Source organism: Heptranchias perlo, chromosome 3, assembly GCF_035084215.1.
Source record: "Heptranchias perlo isolate sHepPer1 chromosome 3, sHepPer1.hap1, whole genome shotgun sequence".
Taxonomy (NCBI): Eukaryota; Metazoa; Chordata; class Chondrichthyes; order Hexanchiformes; family Hexanchidae; genus Heptranchias; species Heptranchias perlo.
In genome coordinates, this window is record NC_090327.1 from 129,767,859 (window position 1) to 129,782,154 (window position 14,296).

Sequence of the window (14,296 nt, forward strand, 5' to 3'; positions counted from 1 at the left end):
CTCACAAAATTGTGAACTTTGGCATTTTCAGATCAGGAATGTGTAGGAACAGAGGCCAAAGAATAATATTGGGATATATTTTCCCTGTTTCACTAATTTTAGTGTAAAGTAGGCATGGACATTCTCTGGTTTATGCTCACACCTGTTTTCTCACTAAAACTAGCAAATTGAGGAAAATATTACAAAAATACATACATACATACATGCTACATTCAGCCAGCATGAAGACATGATAAACATCCCCAAAAGTGGGGTTCACAGGAAGTGGGGTTCACAAGTGAGTTATCAATTCTCTCTGAATTGGAAAGAACACGTCAGAACTTGTTGCTATCCTTAACTCATTCTAAATACACCAGATATTTAAAATACATTTTAAAGGAATTGGTTTTTAATGACAATGCTATTTTCAATATATGAAAAATGTCTATAGTTCCCCGACCATGCCTACCAAATACAATGGGTTATGATGGGAAACTGGGATACTCACCGCTCATTCATGAGTGTTTTGGAATTGTAGATTAAGAATTGTTCTATAAGTCTCTTTTGTTGTGCAAAGCATGGAAAATTTTAATCCAATGATCTCTCATTCACCATACATGCTCCAAAGGCCCCTCAGTCATGCTCTCCCAAAGTCTTGCACAAATTGGCACCCATAATCTTTGGTCTTTGTTTACATACATTATTTTCTTAGTACCTTTTCTCCTTGTTCTCCAGGCGCACCTTGCTCTCCACGGGGACCAGGAACACCCTATAATACGAAAACAATTTTATTTTAAGCTTTCACACACTATGAGGAGAACATACTTCAAATTTTTTCCAGCCTCTTTAAACAAAGGGATGTGTGTGTACCATAGCTCCTGAGTAACCTGGATCTCCATGAGAGCCTTCTTCACCTTCCTCACCCTAGAAGACATAAAATTATAGAATCCATGTATAATGTACAAAGGCAAAGGCAAACCACAGTTTCACAGCAAACAAGATGTTCACCTTTTTACATGTGAATACTCAATTTAATCAAGCTGGACCGGTGTACATTCATAGCAAGGCCATTTTCTGAGTTCTATTTACTTCCTCTCTATTGCAGTATTTACCATCCTCTTCCTTCACTTATCCAATTCTTCCTCTATTTTCTCTTCACTCTGATTTTCTATTTTTCTTTCTAATTTTAAAGCAAAACAACAATCTCCAAAATCAATGTTAAAATATTAATTTGCAATACTAAGCAACTACTCAATCAAACTTGCATATTAAGAATTATCTTATCACAAACACAATGATACACAGACTGTTAGTCCCTTTCAAGGTTTCACAAACAAATATTTCTAGTCAAAATACAGTCTTTTACAGCAGGTACAAATTTACCGTTGATCTCCTGATATACCAGCACCCAAATTTAATATTTGCTGCTCTGACCTTCTGTTTGTGTATATATAGTACATCCACATCGTAAGTTACATAATAATCACCACAGTCCATTTTTTATTTTTAGATTTTTTTGTTTACTGACTCATCTCATTGTAGACAGTATTTTTCTAAACCGGTTTCTTTATAAAGCAGACAGGTCAAACATTAAACTTTGCAGCATTAGAACTGCCCTACGATAAAGCAGATCCCAGTGTTTTAATTAAAAATGTGTTTTTAAAAAAAAAATTAGATTAGAGCTTTTTTTGTTCTCTGACCAATTTTATTTTTCACACTTGGAATATAAAAAAAGTTACGGACAGAGAAGGACATTGATTTGTATCTGTGAGAACCTTGAGAAGATCACAAATACAACTAATGTATATTGAGCCGTCCCTGATAGTTTGAAACACCTCAGTCACATTTTTACTATGGCAGATCACATTTCAGCATTTCAATAACTGTGTGGTTAATACCTGTAAAGATCAATGAATGGCTGACAAAGTGACCATTGCATCTTTTAAGGGGAGGAGTAGATAAATATTTGAAGCAGAGGAAAGTACAGGCTATGGAGAGAGAGTGGGGCGTGAGATTAGGTTTGGACTACTCTAGCGAGTCGTCCAAACTCTCAGCGAACGCCTGACAGACACAATGGCAATAATAGCTGCTTTCTGTGTTGTAAGCTTCTATTGGTTCAATTAACTCAGTCAGTGTTTAACAAAAAGATGATCTCTACAGGTTGTATCAGGATAAAAATAAAGACTTGGCACTACCTTTTTAAAAAATCTTGAATATATATTACTATATGATCAAATTGTATTTTCCCCTTACTTTATCTCCTCCTCTCCTGAAGGCAGTACCAGGGAAGCTGGCAGTCTACAGTGCCTAACCCCAGTGGCCATTTTTCATATGTGAGCACAAGTTGTAAGTGTCAGCAGCTACTCCACTATGGGGTGACTATTCCAGTTAAGTCCAATCCTGTCCTGATTTGATGTCCATATGTGAACATCTTTCCAGCAAGGAAGAAGCGAGGGGGGAGTGAGGGAGGATGGAGGGGTGGGGGGTGGGGTGGGGGGGTGGGTGGTGGTGTCTTTGAATATCAATACGAAGCTCATTCTGATTTGTCTCCTCTGTAGACTCTGAGGCACCACGCCACAGACTCAGTTAAGATCAACTGAGTACAGAACAGCGATCGAACCCAGGATCTTTCTGGTTTTATGGGCTCAGCTGCACAGTGAATCATTTATTCACAGAGCTACAGTGGACCTCTAAAATATACTTTAATTTAAACTGAGTGAAATAATGCAATAGATAGTTTTTATATGTATATCTTTTTTAAAAGGAAAACTACCAAAATTGAGAGCACAAATGCTAATCACTGATTAAAAGTGTAAATCCTCCCAGGTTATTCATCAGAGATGAAGAATGCAGCCTACAAAATGTCTCAGTCTCCTCATACAAAGTATCTCCTTACACAAAAAAGATATGGAACATATTTATTATGTATTGCAATTGAAGTTTACCCTTGGTCCTGGATCGCCTCTTCTTCCCTGGGCACCTTTAAAACCTCGATAACCCTACAACACACACAAATCATTTAATTTTAGGATCCATTGAAAACATGTATAACAATCAAGTTTCTCCTACATAAGCGGTGGAAAAATTAAATATACTTGAAGGATTGTTTCCCCCCTGCCCTCCCCCCCACCTCCTTCCCTTTTAAAAGCGGAATCTCACCATCAGGGCTTCTTGTAAGAACAGTTAACACAAATTTACTTTTAGCATCTATTTTATTCTGAATATTTTCACAATTACTTTTGAACATTCTTGTTGAAAAGAAGAGTTTTGATGACATCATAGAGAGGCATTAATGAGACCAAAGTGACAGGGCTGAATATAGGCAGAAATATACTGATTAACAGAGATTGGTTCTATGATTGTACAATTTCAACTGGTGTGTGTTAACTCCGCTCTCTTAGTTAACTACAATAACTTCTGCAAAGCCAGTACTGTTACATTTGGCATCACCTAACCACTATTTCATGATTTACCCCATCATTTCCCTTATTTCTTTTCCCCCAATCTTAGCGATTTCCTGCACAATTGGTCTTGGCCTTCACCTAGCTTCCTGAATATACATCTTTTAGATATCAGAACTGAAAGTTTAAGTAAAAATAAAAATTAATCAACAGTACTGGACAGAAGATATTAATGCCCACTGCAGTTTTTGTCAATGATTTCACTTTTTTGAAGGAACAGTTTGCAAGGCTCCCATTTTACTACAAATTGCACTCAATCGTCACTATCGATGGCACTAATTCTTGGTTAACAACAAATTGATTTCACCTCAGTAATTTCACATTGTGGAACAGACCTACCGCTGTCAGCCTGTACAACTGCCTCTTATTTTGTTACCCACAACATTAGTATCATAGTTGCTACTAAGCGCAATGGGCCTGAAATTCCATGGAGACATTTGCCCCAGTGTTGCATTTTTGAGCCTGGACATCCAGCTGCCAATCCTCTTCAGAGGGGTCAACAGTAGGGTCAGCTATGATGCATATCTATTGACATTGGCGGAGTGCAACTCCGGTATAACACGAGTACTACGCTTCAGTTACAGGTAGCAGGTAAGTATTAAATGGTTTGAAAGACTGAGTAGACTGTCAGGTATTCTTTTTTTTCCAAAGTCGGCTCATGTAGATTTTGTGGCACTTTTAAAGAATGTCTTCAAGTGGAGGATAGGACAGAGGCACCTGCAGAAGGGAGCTGGGCATTGGAAGGAGGCAGAAGAGAAGACCACACAATATTCCTCTCAAACGTTCCTGGATGAAATGCAGCAAAGAACAAAGACAGTGTTGGGTGCCCATAGGGGGAAACCTCAGAAAAGTGTATTGCATTGTATGTAAAGGGAGGTCGCATTGACACTAAGGGACATATTAATGTCACACTCAGAACAGTAGTGTCAGAAAAAGTTGTATGACCTGATGAGGGCAAGCAAGGTAACACGCTGGCCACTCTCCCTTTTCTTCCTTGAGCACCATGGCCACTAACCACCCTCTAAAATTATTAGCCACACAAGTCACCCTTCACACTGCACTACGATTAAGGGATTCACTGACTGTATTTTACAAAATGTGTTTCTATCTTCCCTAACAGGAAATACTTGCATCCAATAGCCTCAAACCCCTTCCTTCGCTTTAACATGGATACCAGCTGATCTGTTACATCAGCTGTCTGATGCCACCTGAGAAACACTCCTCGAATGCTATCTTTCATCTCAAGCGCTTGATTTTGTTATCGAAGAAACTTGCACACAATTCTCCTGAAAGGCAGGCCACTGGAGAAGGCACCCCAATATCAGAGAGCTCACCCCTAGAAGGAGCAAGCCATGGCACTACTGAGAAGGGGGGAGATGGTGAGATTGGTGCAACAGTACAGGTTAGTGGGGGCATCCTGGGACAGTCATAATTGCACCCCTGTGAAGCTACCACATCCTTCTCTGTCTGCTTAATCCCAAGGGTGTTCTGCTTAGCAATTATTATCTAATGCTCATCTTTCCTGCAGATCCACCATAGCAACAGGGGGCAAACAGGCATAGCAAGAGAAGGAAGATGATGATGATGAGGAGCAGCAGGGAAGAAATTTCTTTCTCAACAACCGTGATCACAAGATCCTCACCGATAAGGAAGTCCATTCAGCCCATCTCAATTCATCCATCCAGAACAACCCTACAATCCCTCCACTGCTACACACAACTGTTTCTTAAATGATTCCAGGGTATTCGCCTCCACCACTCTGCCTGAAAGTCAACTCCTAGTGCTGATCGCTCTCTGTGTGAAGAACCTCTTGATATTTGTCCTAAAGCTTCCTTTTATTAATTTTAACCTGAGCCCCCTTGTCCCACTCCCACAGTTTAATTTATTGTAGTATTCCAGATTTATCTTCTCCATACAATTTAGTTTCTTATATCCTTCTATAAGATCACTTCTCAGATACCGCTTTTCCAGACTGAAAAGCACAAGTGTCTCCAGTCTTTGCCCATAACTCAGACCCCTGACACTAGGGATCAATCTTGTAGCCCTTATCTGCCAGTGCTTGAATGTCTCTCTTCTTTCTCAGCAATCAGAATTGGACACAATATTTGAGGTGGGAGAAATTGGGAACCGGTGTGAAATCTGCGACATGTTGAAAATGTGAACCATCAGACAGAAGCCCCGATGTTTTGCTCCAAATTGGGCCTCGGGCTTCTTCTCTGTAATAACGGTGAACAGCAGACTCCAATCGGGAGTCCCAATTCAGCTCATCGGACCAGGCCTTCCCAAAATGGTAAGCAGACCCCATGCTTACAGTTTGTGTTTGTGTTGCTGAGAGGCAATACGGTGAGGAATGGAAGGAGGTCAAGGGTTGCAACTTGGGAGTACATCAGAAGTGATAATGCAGGCACAAAAGCAGAAGCCATTACAGGAGATGTAGTGGCTATGTTAGCACAGGTAGGAATGGAACCCTGACAGAGCAGTGGCACTGAGGTGGACAACACAAGAGAGGCAATGGTAGACTCTATTAAAGGCAGCAGAAAGGTCAAGGAGAATGTGAAGGGTAATGTGCCACATTACTTTAATCTGTGCCCCAGTTTCTAAATTATTCTTCTTTTACATTATACTCCATTATGATGCAAGTATTTTTGCAAAAACCTAATGCAAGAAATTCAACAGTCTGCAGTTCTTTTATTATTCTGATAATTCCTCCACTTGACCTTTATTTAACCGTTTCTATTTTATCAGAAGTTTCTGTCCACAAATCTCACTTCTTGACCTCCCACATTGGGCCATTTAACAGCCCAAATCTTCCTGCATGGACCTGTGCACCTGGGCTATTTTTTCAAGTCCCTTCCTCTACTTCGCTACCCCATACATTGCATTTTAAATTGAAAGTTTACTACGTGGGGAACCATGGGGCAGTTAAGTTGGCTAGCGCTCTGTGCCACAGCTAAACACCAGCCACTAGGATTTGTTGGTACCTATGCTAATCTATTAATCCAATAACAGAAGGTGCACACTTTTGTAGTATGACAAAATACAGCTTTAATCCCACCCACAGTAAGTGAAACCATTTACTGTCCCAGGTAAAAGCTGACCAAGCTCATCGTGCATATTGGCATTGGTGATACATTTAAATGGTACCGTTTCATTTTAAAGAGAGGTACCTAAGTAGCTGCTTTCCACATTGGAGCTGAGTACAAGAACTAGTGCAAACTTACCCAACGTGCCCTTACATACCTTTCTACCCTGAGACCCAGGAAATCCAGAATTGCCTTTGTCGCCTACGTAACCCTATAACAATGACATTTACCTCAGTACCTTTAAATACATGTAAAATTCATACAAAAGCAAGCACATACAAGAAAGTTATTCTCTGGATAGCTTCCTGAAATGGTGGAAAAGCCTTACCTTCGGGCCAGGGAAACCAGGGAAGCCAGCCATAGCAGGTCTGCAGGCACATTCTGTTGAGGTGCCTTCAATTCCTTGTCTTTCACACTACATTGGTGGTTTTCAATTAATCAAAAGATTCAAAAGAAATATAATGTAGTCATTTTTAGTTTGCAAAAATTCAAGAACAATTGCACAAGCCCTTAAAAAGAAAACCTGTGAAATATATGACAGTAGTGTGGTACAGCACATTAACACCAGTACAAAATGCTACATTGGTGGGGTCCAGATCTGATCATGTCCACCATGCTCAAGTCCTGATCTCATCTGCAGAGGAGGGAAGGGAGGAAGACAAAGACCAGGGAAGCAAAACGAAGATAGCAACTCTTCATTGGGCTTATCTCTTATCCCATGCACCTCCTGACAGCTGAAGAGGAGCTGAGCTGGCAGTGGTACGACAGTGGGCACTCCACCCTGCCCTCTTGAACGAGAGATGCGGACGCCCCAGCGGGGAACTAGCAATAAAAGAAAATTGGGATAGAAAAGACAATATACATTATCAAAAAACTTTGAAATAGAAAGTGAAATGAAAGTAAATCGAATTGACCATTTTAATTTTAAAAAGCACAAATTCATCATTAACAACAAAGGAAAGAAATACACATAGAAGATGGTCTCTTGTGGATTTTGTACTTACAACACCAGGTAATTCGCAGCAAGTTAAATCAGTCGCCTTGCTTGGGTTGCTATAAATTTTGAATTGTTGTACATCCACCTGGGATATAAAAAAGGTGTAGCAGGTGAATTTATGGGAATATGTGGGTTTTTTTATTCATTCATGGGATGTGGGCGTCGCTGGCAAGACCAGCATTTATTGCCCCTCCCTAAATCGTGCCATCTGTAAATAAACCATCCGTGCGTGAAGAATTCCATCACTACAATCTGGAACTTGCTTTGTTTGGTATTTGAGCCAACAAAAATTGTCAGTATAAAGCCTGAAAAACCTATGAGATGTAAGTACCAAATTGTAGCAATGAATTGTCCAGTTTCTTGCACTGTAACAGTTATATAGCTAACTCTCAGTCTGTATGGGCACAGATTAAATAAACAGTTTTAGCCATTTGATCCAAATGCGAATTACTATGTCTGTATTACTGCAAGTTAATTATTGCCTTTTATTTATCAATTTTATGAATATTTAAATATTTTGCAACTTTATCTGTGAATTTTGGTGGTGTCTAAAGCAGGGAACTTTATTGATATTGCCAATGCTTCTGTTTCTCCCCCATAAATAAATTAAAGCATTAATAAATCTACCAATTTACATAACTGCATCCAACACCTCTGAGCTGCCTCTCATTACCTCATGGCAAGTAATGAAGTTGGGTGACCTATATTCACTACAAATAGCCCTCAAGTCAAAAACTGTGGCAAAATACCCCAATTAGAAAGAAAAGAATCCAAGTATCATCAAATTATTTATTTTAGATTTACAGTCCTAGAACACTGCAAAATATTAATGATCACATTTTCCTATGTTATATGCACACCAAATTGCATCAAGAATCCAAACTTAATTGCATAATTGTGTGGGCTAAAGAGCTGATAAGACGAAATGGAATATCATGTAATGAAAGGTGCTTACTGGAAATGTAACATCATTCTTTGCTCCTGTAGCTATAATAGTAACTCCATCCGTGCCAATGGCTCCATACTGTCGAATGGGAGCTGTGCCGACCTGCTGACAATCAACAAATAAAGTCAGCTGGGTTCTCGTGGCACTAAGTGAGAGCTTGTGCCAGGCACGGTTAAACAGCTGTCCCACATTCTCAAAAGTGGTGACCTCCTCTCCCACAGCCGCCACGTTGTAGACTTCAACAGCATTGGTCTCACCATACAGACGGAGTCGGAACTGCTCGTCGCCATATCTGTCAGTTACCTCCCACAGATTCCATACCATCTCAGGGGTCTCTTCTCTCATTCTAAAGGTTGTGACTGCTGAGAATTCTTTGGGGAATCCGTATGGATGAACAAACCTGTAAAATTCACAAAAATGTAAATACTTTTTTCTCCTGGGCAATTGTAAGGGATATGTTTTAAAAGTGAAGTGACGAGGACTTTCATACTTCTTAATAAAGTAATAGATGTTCTTTGTATTGCACTTTGGTTCCCCATCAGTGTTGTACACAATGGTTTGCAGCACAGAGAGACAAGACATGAGTTGGGCCAACACAATGAATTTCAGAACTTGGCTGGATGGTTAGAGGATAAACCAAATAAAGACCACTTTCTCTCCCAGAAGGAAGAGACACAAATGAAATGACAGGTCACCAGGGATTCCTTTTCCGCAATCCTACTGTGAAGTGAATATGAGAGGGGAAGCAAAAGAAATTCCTTTTAATTACATTTATAAATTGAATATATTAAAACAAAATCAGTCAGCAAAAGTGTTTGCTGTGTTCGATGTTTTGAATCCCCAACCATATTAACATTGGATGGATGTTGCATAAGGACAGAAATAATTCATGACAATTGCAGAAAAGGCGCAGTTCAAGGTAAATAAAGAACTTGCATTTGTATAACGCCTTTCAAAAACACTCACCTCATCTACAGAACGGACCTCAGCTGCAAAGCAAGAGGTTCATGTCAGGTTTGTGACCACACCTGATGCAACTCTCCTGTCACTCTCTGCATGGAAAAGAAACTCAAACACACGCATCTTGCTGAGGTTTTAATACCTTCTCACACACAAACTGAATCGGAACAGCGGCAGCATTTTCTCACCTTTTATGCCCAGAATTAAGTGCTGGGTTTGGAAAAAGGACATTCTGCTCTTAAATGTTGATTACTGATGACTGTTACCAGGGTGGGTACTAAGGTTACACTCTGAACCACTGCTACTAATATTTTGACTGTGTTCCTTGTAATATAGTAGTTGACTTACCATCCACAATAAAGTTCAAATCACTAGAATTTAGGATACACCCTTCATTGATGTTTAACTAAAATATTACGGGCCCGGAATTCCAAAGGCACCACTGCACTGCTAGAAGCGAGATGGGATAGGACCTCTGCTCACAATAAAATCTTGGCATTTGACCCTACTGTAAATTGCTGGTTCAGCTAATTTAAATATAAAAGAAGTGTGCAGACTGTCCAAATCCAGCCTGCAACACCATAGATATGCAGGGGGGAGGGGGGATGGGTGAGGGGCAGAAAACCGGGGAAGAGGCAAGAGTTAGGCCCCCAATGTTTGCCACATGGCAGGAGGGCAGAAAATAGCTGCAGGATAGATGGAGACTGGTTCAGTAGCAGCATATAAAACCTGCTACTGCTTAAAAGGGCAATGGCTAGAGGAAGTAAGCAACCTGGGTGTCATAGATGGCAGTAAGGGCCGAAACAAGAGCAGCCAATATCAAGGTTTCTGAGCTGCAAGTCCTCCTGATGGAGATGTGGAACAGGAAGAACAGGTTGTTAGGGGTCAGGGGCCGGCGTCCCACCAAAAATATGGAGGTTTTATGAGGTGCCACCTTCTTGAACCCCAGAACTCCTTTGCAGTACAGGAAGTTTAACGACGTCACAATGGGAGCCAAGATAAGCAAACTGCTTTCCCAGATCCTACCTTGCAGTCTCCATATATGTGCAGGACTCCTTCGTTCATTAACCTCGTGGTGCCAAATGAGTCAAAGGTGAAAGTGAGATCAGACAGTGGAAAGCAGAGGCTCAGAAGAAGCCAGCCCGCAGCCATTAGCTTGTGGTCTTAGATCTTTGGGGTTCCACTCTCACATGGAGACATTAGACTCTGCCACGATCCTAGCTCAGGAAGCTGGTAGGGGTCATGGCAGAGTCGAGCGTTATCCTCGGTGCCAGTATTGGAGAAGGACTTGACGCATTGCAGCACTGGAGAGTGAGTGGTGACATTACAAACAGCTGCATCTGCCGCTGTGACAGAAAGACTTCCAGACCAGTCCGTGCAGCCAAAGTGGCTGCTTTGACCACTGGCCATAAGGCCTTGGGGGACTGTTTGGAAAAAATGATTGAAACTAGCTTCTGAGAACCTTGGGGTACCAACTCTGTAGGATCTAACTGATACCATTAAGGTTGTGCCCCTGCTGATCAGTGGGTACTCAAGTGCCAGGCAATGACCATCTCCAACAAGAGAGAGTCTAACCATCTCCCCTTGACATTCAACAGCATTACCATCGCCGAATCCCCCACAATCAACATCCTGGAGGTCATCATTGACCAGAAACTTATCTGGACCAGCCACATAAATACTGTGGCTACAAGAGCAGGTCAGAGGTTGGGTATTCTGCGGCGAGTGACTCACCTCCTGACTCCCCAAAGCCTTTCCACCATCTACAAGGCACAAGTCAGGAGTATGATGGAATACTCTCCACTTGCCTGGATGAGTGCAGCTCCAACAACACTCAAGAAGCTCGACACCTTCCAGGACAAAGGTTGATTGGCACCCCACCCACCACCCTAAACATTTACTCCCTTCACCACCGGCGCACTGTGGCTGCAGTGTGTACCACAGGATGCACTGTAGCAACTCGCCAAGGTTTCTTCGACAGCACCTCCCAAACCCGCGACCTCTACCACCTAGAAGGACAAGGGCAGCAGGCGCATGGGAACAACACCACCTGCACGTTTCCCTCCAAGTCACACACCATCCCAACTTGGAAATATATCACCATTCCTTCATCGTCGCTGGGTCAAAATCCTGGAACTCCCTTCCTAACAGCACTGTGGGAGAACCTTCACCACACGTACTGCAGCAGTTCAAGAAGGCGGCTCACCACCACCTTCTCAAGGGCAATTAGGGATGGGCAATAAATGCTGGCCTCACCAGCGATGCCCACATCCCATGAACGAATAAAAAAAATCCAGAACCCAGTTCAAATGGGATGCTGAGGACCTGCCTTCATGATGCCATTCTCTCTCCTAATCACAACTCATGTTACATTTCCATCCACTCCCCTCACATTCCTGCTTATGTTGGTGACAGGATGCAGGACCTGCTTTGGTGATTCAGCCTGTTGGAGAGTCCTCCTGAGAAGTCCTGAGACGAGGGCCATCTTGGTCCTAAGAGGTTACCAGAGGATTCCACAGAGCAGCCAAGCATAACGGTCGTCCCTGGCCCTCGGGTAGGATCTTGGCACAGCATTAGGATAGATTTGAGAACAACATAGAGTGGCACCAGGGGTAGTGTAAGAAAAGCACTATACAAGCTTTCTACATTGTTGTATTTTACTTAATACAAGGTTTACATGTTAGTTTCGCTGTGAGCAGAGAAGGGCTTGCTGTCTTTATCAAAACAAGCTTTTTATGACCTTGTGAAAGAGAAGATCTCTGTCGGCTAATGAGCGCGTGGTGCCATCCTTGTGGCCTTGTCTGTGGTGTAAAGGGGATTCATTCGGAGGTTTATTATGCTTGGTGTGAAGATAAGGTCTATGGATCATCAGTAGAGGGTTATTAGTACCACCTGCGATATGCACAAGGGAGTGAGACTGATAGCCAGTCCCTTTTGAGACAGAGAGGATGATTGATGGGAAGCTCACATAGAGCTAATTGTCGTTAAAACATATATAAGTTGGGTGCTTTTCGGTAACTAGCCAGCACGTTCTCGAGGCAAGTCTGGATGCCCATTGATTAGGACTCTGGAGGGTGCACACTCTGAGGTCTTTGGTTACGTGATCAACTCAGTTAGGTTGTATTAATCTCACTAGCATCTTTGATTGCACTTTTGTATTTTAACATCTTTGTTACTTGTTACAACTTCTTAATAAAGCCATTATACTTTGGAACCAACCACCTTACGACCTTTTTGATCAAGGACTTGAACAGTAATAGTAAAAGTAGGCACAATGATAAAAAGATGCATCTGCTGTAAACGTATATATGTGCAGTAAAGCCAGTTTGTGATATGGAATTCAATGTTCTGAGGTATGTCAGTTCTTAGTTTAATTTTTGTGTTTTAGAGAATGTTTGGATGTCACTTTGCAATGGAACACAAAGTTTTCTTCTACGTCTCCTTAAGCTGATCGCTTCTGATAAATTCTCAAGGGAGCGGCAGGATTTGGAGGCTCTGGTGGAAGGTACCTCTTAGTTGGTTGTCTTCTCCTTTGTTGTAGCCTTACCCTGTGTGCTTCTCTTCCTCCTGTTCCTCTTCAGCCTCCATTATAAAAGGACATATATGGAAATAGTAAACCCCATGCCAAGGGCTCCATGACAGAAGAGTGGGAAGAAAAAGCTTTCCCTGCCTGAAACTGCTGAAAGGCAGTTTGCAGAATCCTTTCTTAGCGGCACAACAGAGAAAAGATTTTTCTAATCGCTCCAATCAAAGTTGGTATTTCAGGTAAAGAACGTGGACAGTCGGAGCCTGTGAACTCAACCGCTTCCCAGTTTGACAAGTCATACAGGTAACTTACCCTTTTTTCTATGGGTTTATGACAGATGCAATTCTGGTGTAAGTGATGGAATTTCTGGGACAGCAGGTTTGCCGTCATTATTATTTCATTTGCATATGTGCACCGTTTTGAGGGTAAGTGCATCTTCTGCCAGCACCCAGTTCTACCAGAATTTAGTTTGTTTCTTAGAACTGGTGTAACGCTGGCATAACTGACTTACACACTCTATGCTGGAACTACACCGCTTTTGACCCAAAAAAGAAATTGTGGCAATTTGGGCCCTATGGCCTTAACGAGGGACTCACTGGATGTCAGAATTCAAGGATTTTTCTTTTAGTCACATAACTTGGTGATTCAAGTTCAGCTTCAAAGAAAGAGCTAATTCCTACAACCTAATAACTTAGAGTTTCAGTGCCCGTGCAGTAACCGCTGTAGGAAAGGTTATATCTTTGGCCCTAACTTAATAATCCAACTTTATCTGTCAAAGGCAGAAGATTTGAAAAAAATAATAAAACTGATGCTAAATGCATCAGCAGCAGAAATATGGTGTTCAATTATCAAGCTTCCTGATGTACCTCTGTTGGTTGAAATATACTGGGGATTTGGTTGGGGAGATATTCTAAATTTTTGCCACTACTCTCAGTAGAAAATGTTCAATTTAAAATTTGTGGAAATCTACATATTTTATTTCCTATGTTGACATTTATAATTTATTTATGTATTTAAACAACAACAACTTACATTTATATAGTGCCTTTAACGTAGTAAAACGTGCCAAGGCACTTCATAGGAGCGTAATTAGACAAAATTTGATACAGAGCCACATAAGGAGATATTAGGACAGGTGTGAAGCTTGGTCAAAGAAGTAGGTTTTAAGGAGCGTTTTAAAGGAGGAGAGGTAGAGAGATGGAGAGCTTTATGGAGGGAATTCCAGAGCTTAGGGCCCAGGCAGCTGAAGGCACGGATGCCAATGATGGAGTGATTAAATTCGGGGATGTGCAAGAGGCCAGAATTGGAGGAGCGCAGAGATCTCTGAGGGCTGGAGGAAGTGAC

The 14,296-nt window shown here is 41.5% G+C and overlaps 1 protein-coding gene across 1 annotated transcript in view; it reads right to left on the reverse strand.

The window, feature by feature from the left end:
• Window positions 1-14,296, reverse strand: part of LOC137308838 (collagen alpha-2(IX) chain-like) — a 71,034-nt gene that overhangs the window by 33,968 nt on the left and 22,770 nt on the right. Inside the window, exons 7-13 of the mRNA XM_067977301.1 lie at window positions 8,476-8,866; window positions 7,528-7,605; window positions 6,852-6,938; window positions 6,681-6,734; window positions 2,925-2,978; window positions 850-903; window positions 695-748 (exon numbers count right to left, since the gene is read on the reverse strand). Coding sequence (XP_067833402.1) covers window positions 695-748; window positions 850-903; window positions 2,925-2,978; window positions 6,681-6,734; window positions 6,852-6,938; window positions 7,528-7,605; window positions 8,476-8,866 — 772 coding nt within the window. The remainder of the gene's footprint in view (window positions 1-694; window positions 749-849; window positions 904-2,924; window positions 2,979-6,680; window positions 6,735-6,851; window positions 6,939-7,527; window positions 7,606-8,475; window positions 8,867-14,296) is intronic.